At 42.0% G+C, this 8,235-nt stretch overlaps 2 protein-coding genes across 4 annotated transcripts in view; both read right to left on the minus strand.

Annotated features, from left to right (window-relative positions):
• LOC102016954 (chromosome unknown open reading frame, human C2orf61) overlaps positions 1-3,762 on the minus strand; it is a 42,391-nt gene extending 38,629 nt beyond the window's left edge. Inside the window, exons 1-3 of one of the 3 annotated variants that reach the window (XM_005390990.2) lie at positions 3,214-3,493; positions 1,635-1,694; positions 127-384 (exon numbers count right to left, since the gene is read on the minus strand). In XM_005390990.2, the coding sequence (XP_005391047.1) occupies positions 127-384; positions 1,635-1,694; positions 3,214-3,297 (402 nt within the window). In that variant the 5' untranslated portion in view covers positions 3,298-3,493. Of the gene's footprint in view, positions 1-126; positions 385-1,634; positions 1,695-3,213 lie in introns of all 3 variants that reach the window. The other 2 variants (XM_013517605.1, XM_013517606.1) reach the window with 2 other exon arrangements.
• A 3,830-nt stretch (positions 3,763-7,592) lies between these two features.
• The window catches only part of Calm2 (calmodulin 2 (phosphorylase kinase, delta)), a gene marked incomplete in the record, with an annotated part of 15,519 nt that continues 14,876 nt past the window's right edge, over positions 7,593-8,235 (minus strand). Inside the window, 1 exon segment of the mRNA XM_005391051.2 lies at positions 7,593-8,235. Coding sequence (XP_005391108.2) covers positions 8,205-8,235 — 31 coding nt within the window.

Below are 8,235 nucleotides of genomic sequence, written 5' to 3' on the forward strand. Positions count from 1 at the left end.
AAACCAAAACCAAAACCAAAAATATAGTAATGGAGGGAGGATATATGCACTCTGCACACAAAGAATCTTTTCATCAGGAGCTTTTAGTAGCTTTCCCACAAAAACCAATCTGCTGGGAACTTTTACCTTATCTTTGTAAACTAGGGTGCTGGGGCTCGGCCGGGGCTGGTCTTTGAATGAGTATGTGGCCACTTGCTTCTTTAACAGGTCCAGGAAGTCGGCAGGCTTGTACAGTGGAAGATCGTTTACGACTGGGTTGTTTCTTTGCACAAGAGGTGGCTTTTTCCTTCCTTCATTTTTAAAATTGTAGGTTGCTACCACTGGGTTTAATAGGGATTCTTCAATAAAAGTTTTCAAGTGGTAAGTGCCAGGTATAGGAGTATTCTGTGGAAAATTGACATCAGTTTCAGATCTATTCTTGGAAGGGTCACTCCTAAGTAGCATTTCTCTTTGCTTTCACATTTAATGAAATTCTATCAAATATAATAAACACTCTCAACAGAATATTTCAAGAGACTCCATGATTATCTCCTGTCTGAAACAACTGCTGCATCATCCCCAATGGGTTATGATGGAAGCTTAACTCATTAAAAGGTAATTTCAGGGATATATTTATATTTGTGATTCACCTTTGACTATAGATTTCGGGCCTCTAAGGAGACTACTCAAGATAGTTTCTTGGCTAGCTGAAAGCTATCCTACTTCTGCTTAGCAGAGGCTGCGTTTCTAACTAGCCCTCAAGGGGAAGCTGAAAGATGATAATGTGAGCCTGCGGGTGAACTGCAGAGCCCTAAGGTCTGCGTAGTACAAGAGGAGGTTTGGCACCTCCAGGCCCCACCACAATGTGGCTGAAAGGCCGGACCTGTTGTTGAGTCACTGCTATTCTGCAGCCACCTTTCCACCGACCGCTCAGCTCAGTTCTGCTATTAAAATTAGTTCAGCCCCGAGAAGGCTCTCTTAGTGAAGGGTGCGGATAGAAAATATGCAACACAGCTCTTGATTTTCTAAGGTCGTCACTTTTTGCATATATTACCATCTTGCTTTACGCATCTTATATATTGATCGTGTTAACAAATGTTATAGGTTCTGTACCAGTGGTGGTGAACCTATGACGCTTGTGCCGCAGTGGGCAGGCAGCGTCTGCTCCATCAGCACATGAGCCAAGTCGCCCCAGCATCACCCCCGCAGCCAAGCATCGGATGGATGATAGCGCACCTAGGGGCAGTGTTGGCACTTTGTGATAGGTGGGTCTTGGGTTGCAGTTTGGGCCCTCGGTCTCTGAAAGGTTTTCCACCACGGCTCTGTGCCATCCACAATAAAATCTGGAGCCAATCACCTTTCCAGAATGGATGCTTTTTCTTTCTTGTGCAAGATCACACGATCACAAGTTGACCTTACCTAATATTCTGGAAAGTACCTGGATCCCTAGAGATGTTTCATTTTCTTAGCTTTCATTACACTCAAAATTTAAAGCTAATTTTTCATTTATATACTAATACTAAAATTGTAAGTATGAGATTGGGTCCCCATAGATCTGAACCACTACTTATAATTGTTACTGACTTAAAAGATCAGACTGATTAAGGTCTTAATGGGAACGAAAATAATGTGAACAGAAAAGAAAATATACACACTGTTAATGTTTCTCTCCACCATCCTTCTCTTTCAAAAGATGAACTCTTCCGCACTGATTTCTATTAATAAACACAAGATACAATTATTCACTTGAGATGATCCCTTAAAATTAAATTTATATTTACTGGAAGAAATCAATCTCTGTACTAAATCAATAAGCCATCGCTAAAATCTACACAATGATAAACTTTGCCCATAATGTTGCATGATCTTAAGTGCTTTTAAATATCTAAATATCTTTGGTGAATTAGAGTAATAACTACTCCCATCTCGGGGAGCTGTTGAGAGGCTTTTAGACATGTTCTTGGGGAGAAAAAGAGTTGGGCTTGACCTGTAGCTCCTTCACTTAGCAGCTAAGTCACGGGGCAAGTTACTCAGGCCTCACGCACCTGCCTTCCTCACTGGAGCATAGAGACAAAGATTTGCTGAGAAGGAACTGTCTATAAAGACCGGCCCCACAACCAGTGCTAGCTTTTATTTTTAACACCTCACCTGCCAAGCTAAGAAGCAGATTATTTTGGTATCCCTCGATTTCCACAAAGTTCTTACCTTCCATAGGAAGTATTCTATGCATATTTATTATTACTTCACATTTGCTTCGAGCTCCACTGGCCAGAGAACACTGCTATTTAGGTTTTTTTTTTTTCTTTTTGTGCATTTCTGCTTGGGAAAAGTCATTAAACCATCGAGTTCTACTTTCTTATAATTTTTATCATTACTAAGAAATATGGGTCACCTCAAGCAAGAATGCATTAAAAAAATCCTCCTCTCCATTCTTCCTGTCTTGTAAATGGAGCTCACTTACGTGTACGAGTAGTGGGCTTTGGTTTTACAGTGAAATGTGTGCATTTCTCTAAAGCCATATGGCTTCATATATACTGTTTGAACTTCTTCCTGTAGCATTCCTGTACTAGATTTATGTGGACTCTTGTGCGGCACATTTCACAGTCACAGAAAGAACACTTTCCCAGGCAGGTCAAGACAGACCTCCCGCCTCTGCCCAGGTGTGGGAAATGAACAGGAAGCAGGCCGGCCAGCACGACAAGCGCAGAGGAAGGTAACTGGCAGCGGCTGTTTGGTCTGGTCCAAGGCAGGTGATCTAAAAGCCACCCATTCTACATTTAGAATTCACTTTAAAGGAGAAAGATAAAGGATAGCTTAAACGTCTTTCACCTAAATCTACTTAAAAGCTAAGTAAAGGCAATTTCAAAACCGTAAAAGTACTAAAGTAGGAAGCAAGGCAAAACGTGTCCAATAGACTAAGGAAGGAAAAATCCATCTCTCAGAAGGAGGGGAAAAGGGAAGACATAGAATCGCCCTACTAAAACAGAAGTGTAGCGCAGTTACTAGTGAGAAGAAGGAAAATACGCAGAAAACACGGGCAGAGGGGAGTAGTACGGGAAGCAGGAAGGGAAAGGGAAATAAATCGCAGGAAAGATCAAGCGAAGCCAGGAAAGCGCGCTGTATACGGGAGGGAAGCGGGAACGGCAGGAAAGGAATAGAAGGACCCAAAGGCCTGGGCCAAGAGGGGGTGGAAGGGCAGGGGACAGCAGCGGGGCGGGCGGCAAGCGATGGTACCGAGGCCATGACTCGCAGATCTCCACGCCTCAGGTTTTCTCTCAACACTGCGTTGCGGGGGATGCTGATGACGGCCTGATCCATTATGGCTTGGACTCTCCCCGGGTGTGGCTGGCGTCCGGTTGCTAGGAAGCACGGTTGCTGGGAGGCACAGTTGCTAGGAGGCACAGTTGCTAGGAAGCCCGGCTCAGAGGTCGAGGTCGCACCGGAAACCTACATGTTGTCTCCGGTGGCTGGGGGCGGGAGGCGGGCACACAGCGAGGAAATCCCTCGAGCATACACGTGCTAAGGAAATGTAGGGGGCTCCAGGGTCGCCAGAGCCTTCGGGGAAATACCTGCGCCAAGGGAGGCTTGTTGGGCTTGCGCGGAACCACAGTCTCCACCGGCCCCTTCTGAACGACCCTCAGTTCGCTCGCGAGGGGAGGTGCTCCATCACTCGCTCTGAGGCGGGAGCTTTGGCAGCGCCTCTGAGCTCCTCCCAGCAGAAATCGGGCCACTTCTGGGTTGAGCAGCGACTACCCAAGACAGTTTTCAGTGCTGCGCACAAATCCCCTTCCCCTGCATACAGCCCTTCGCACTTCGGGCGTCTCCTGACTGTAGCTTCTCCTCAACTAAGAAATTACTCTTCAAGGGGCTGGGGATTTAGCTCAGCGGCACAGCGCCTGCCTGGCAAGCGCGAGGTTGAGCGTTCGATTCCCAGTACCGAAAGAAAAAAAAAAATTCCTCTTCAAAACAGCCCCTCCCCCTTAGTCTGATTTTCAGAGTACAATCTGTTCTTTGGATGTAACGTACATTAATTTCACCTGATCCTCACCTCACAAGCCTGCAAAGCAGGCATTAGTCCCATGTGATGAGGCTTCCTTTCACGGCCGAGTTGACGCAGGATCTCACACACACATGGCAGGCCGGAATTTAAATCTAGATCAGTTTTGCCTTTCTTACGGATTTTCAAAATGCAGACTCAATTCCTCCCTCAACCCTCGATTTCCAAAGGCATCAGCCTTGACATACACACATCCCTTCCCATTAAAACTGCACTCGCTGTGCCCAGCTGCCAAAGCCTGTGGGCACTTCCCGCTGAGTAACGTTCATCTCTCACTGCTGTACTGACTACTCCCCTTGAGTGCTTTTCCTTTTGGACCACTAGGACTTAACTCTTGGTTGCATTTTCTATCATTTATTCTGTACAGTTTCCTTGCTTATAAAGAGGGGAGGAACGGGCTGGGGATTTAGCTCAGCGGCAAAAATGCCTGCTTGGCAAGCGCAAGGCGTGAGTTCGGTTCCTGGTACCGGAGAAAAACCAAAAAAAAAAAAGGGGAGCGATATTGAAATGATACCTACCCTTCTAGGGTTATGACTGAAATTACCGGAAGCATGTAGGACAAAAGCAGGATTCACAGTGCAAGCTCTACCCTCTTCTGCCCCTCACCAGGACTTCACGCTCTGCTGTATGATAAACCCAGTATGCCACCTTCAGAATTCTATTATCTCAACATAGGCCAGCTTTGCAGTGTGAGATCCCCTTTTTGACAATCTGGTAGAATTTTAAGGTCAGGTCAGGGTAGCCCTTCTAGGTCTAGTCCATCAAGTCCCAAAGACCCTGTACCTATCTTTATTGGAGGATTCATTTTGACAAATTGTTCCTTCTAATGTTGTTTTTACAGGGTCTCCCTGTGTAGTTCAGATTCGCCTTGCACTCACCACAGTACGTGCCCTAGTCTTCTAAGTGCTGGGATTATTACAACAGGCACGCACATCTGGCTTCTAATTTTTTGACAACTTTTTTTTTCCTTGATGTGGTACTGGGAATTGAACTCAGGACCTTGTGCTTGCCAGGAAGGTACTTGTGCCACTGAGCTATATTCTTGGCCCATGGCTTCTCATTTTAAACGTTCTCCAAATGTGATTTTTAACTGAGCCTTTGGAACACAATATGGACTAAAATATTTGTTGAATAAATTACTTTGTCCCGTCAATTAAATGAGAGAATAATTATGACAGTACTTTTCAAAAATTGTGTACAAAACATCCTGTCACCTTAAAATGCAAACTGATTCTGACTCCAGGGCAGAGCCTAAGATTCTCCGTTTCTTTTTCCCTTTCTAGTGCTGGGGATTTAACTCAGGACCTCACATGTAAGGGAAGACATCTACCACTGCACCACCACCACCCCCAGACTTTATTTCTAACAAGCTCTCATTCTGTGGGTGACCTTTTGAAGACTAAAGCTAGAGGACTTTGTCTAGTTTCTCTTAAAATATGGGGATTCTAAACTCACTTTTTAAATAAGGGCCAGGCACCAGTTTTAAAATGAGTTGAAACTAAGCAACCACGAGAGAAGTAAACACAAGCTCTCATAAATTTAACAGATCAAATCTATCCCTGTGCCTCATTTAATTTTCTTATTTTGGCTGAACCTATAAAACTGGCTCAGCAGGCTAGGGACTGGGACCTTAGAGACTAAAAAAAATATATGAAAGGTACAGAGAAGTCCAGAAACCCATACAAGGTGTAAAAATTGAAGGGAACATCTTGATGAAAAAATAGTTCCTAAGTCTCAAAAATAGAAACAGCATGGGTCAGTGATTTCAAGGACTTTACCAATAAAACAGGTTGAACATGTAGGATAAACAAAATGTCCTCTAAAGAAAATACTGCCTTGGGCCGGGGATATAGCTCAGCGGCATAAGCACTTGCCTGGCAAGCCTGAGGTCATGAGTTCAATTCCCGGTACCAAAAAAAAAAAAGTAAGGCTAAGAAAATACTGCCTTGTACAGGATCATTATTTTCAGGGTAACTTAAATTTTACAAGAAGGGTTAACTTCTCTTTGAGGAATAATAGAGTCCAACAGTAACTCTGCTACAATTTAAACTTTCCCCTTTCCTAAGCATTCTAGGGAAAATACATAATGTCTGAGCATAATCTTCAATAGGGATAGTTTATTGAATTATCCAAAAGCAAGCATGCTACAGACTATATTACATAAAGAATTAACAAGTACAACTCTACTATAAAATATGGTTAATAGTGGAAGTTGACATTTTAAAACAATGGCCCCTAGATTACATGCATGTTATAAAATATGAACCCAGCTCAGACCAACTGATCCGTAACTATTCCACTTTCCAATTTCCTATAAAATCAAGATGCCCACTTTGTGACACTTGTAAAGACTGTAATATAAAATCACTAATATAATTACCAGCTTTTCTGACATGAGTCCAAAAACGGTGCTTCCCCCTTTACTACATCCTTGCCATTACTCTCTTGGTATTAATTTATATGAACCTCAAACTCCTAAAATTAAAAATGCCACTAAATGCCCCTCTCTTCACCTTACAGGGGTTGTAACTCATTTAACACAGTAACGCTGAGCACTTACTACAAATGCCAAGAACTGTACTATCTCGGCCTCATCTCACTGAACCCTGTAAGAAAAGCCTCATGTCAGAAAAGCTGACTCTATTATACCCATTTTAGAAGTAAGGTAACTAAGGACTGGGTGGGTAACAGACTTCCTTCACAGCCACACAGTGCTGCAATTATTAAAAAGCCTACACTTCACATGTTGTTTGCTTCACCCATAACTCCTACAACATCTAATGGAAGGGGCCACAGTAAAATGAATATCCAAACTCTTCCTATCACCTAAGAGGCAGTAACATGCCCATAGGATTATCAATGCCTGTGACTTCACTTGTTATAAGAGGGAGCAGTAACTTGCCAAATAATACATTGTGCCCTGGAAAACCCAAAAGTACAGTAAGCAGATAACAACTACACTCAATGTTTCACTAATTAAAAGGTGGTTTTAAAAAAACCACAACAAAAAACCCGATGACCACCTCTGAGCTGAGCAGCGTAGGAGAAAGCAATGACAGAAATTAAGCAAAAACTCAAACAGCGCTTAGTCACTGCCAATCTATTCCTAATGCACTTTTTATATAACATATTATAGGGCAAGTAAAACTAAAAATTCTCCTTTGTGTTGTTGAACAAGTATGAGTGAAAATTTAGGAAATAAGAGGTAAAAAAGCCATGGTGATCCCCCTGCCAACAAGATGTAGATTGTATTTTTTAACACACAAAATTCATCGCATGACTGAAGCTGATAAACACACGACCAAGCTGAAAAATCTATTAAATGGTAGGAAATACTTAACACCTACATTATGCTCTCACTGTACTCATGGGTCTTTAAAATCTTTCATTTAAACCTTATGAAGGAAGTTTCATCCTCATTCAAAAGCTAAACATAATCTCAAGCAGTAAAAAACAAGCTATTTCAATTATACCAAAAAAGGAACAATTCCATATTTTACCTTCAAACATTAGACTTCCAACAGTTAATTAAAGGACTCAAGATTCAGAGCAACAGTTGGGTAAATTGTAATTTTTTTATTGGAAAACAAATATACAACTTGGAATGGATTTGAGGCAAATTGTGCCATAAGCAGATTTTTTTTAAGTGGCTAAACAAAGTTTAAAAAGCAAGTAACAATAAAAGAAAATGTTTCTGGTACAAGACCAGCAGTACAAAAAAAGTGTACGAGTACCTGGATAATACACCCGTTTTGCAATAGTGCAACTTTTAAGTACATATTGTTGACTGTCCATAGCCCACGCAGAGTCACAACTCCACACTTCAACAACAACATGCTGACAACTCCTAAGAAAACTACTTAAAAAAAGGCATAACCCAGATGTTCCCTCATTTGACCAACTCCATCTAAGTATAGATGTGCAGAAGGGCTTAGATATATCCAGAGTAAGCCACATGCAACATGTTACTTGATCAATTTTCTAAAATAAGGTTTCAGGACAATGACAGTAAGATAAGGGAAGAAAACATGGAGGAATGAAGTCCTAATTACTATACATGCATATTTTTTTGACAGTAGGGGGAAACCTTTTACAGATAAGTTACAAACAAAGAAAAGGCAAATAAACAATTTTGTACAAGAAATTTAACACATTCTGTACAATGTCTTCACTTTGCTGTCATCATTTGTACAAACTCT

This window comes from Chinchilla lanigera, unplaced genomic scaffold, assembly GCF_000276665.1.
Source record: "Chinchilla lanigera isolate Chin_1 unplaced genomic scaffold, ChiLan1.0 scaffold00040, whole genome shotgun sequence".
Classification (NCBI taxonomy): Eukaryota; Metazoa; Chordata; class Mammalia; order Rodentia; family Chinchillidae; genus Chinchilla; species Chinchilla lanigera.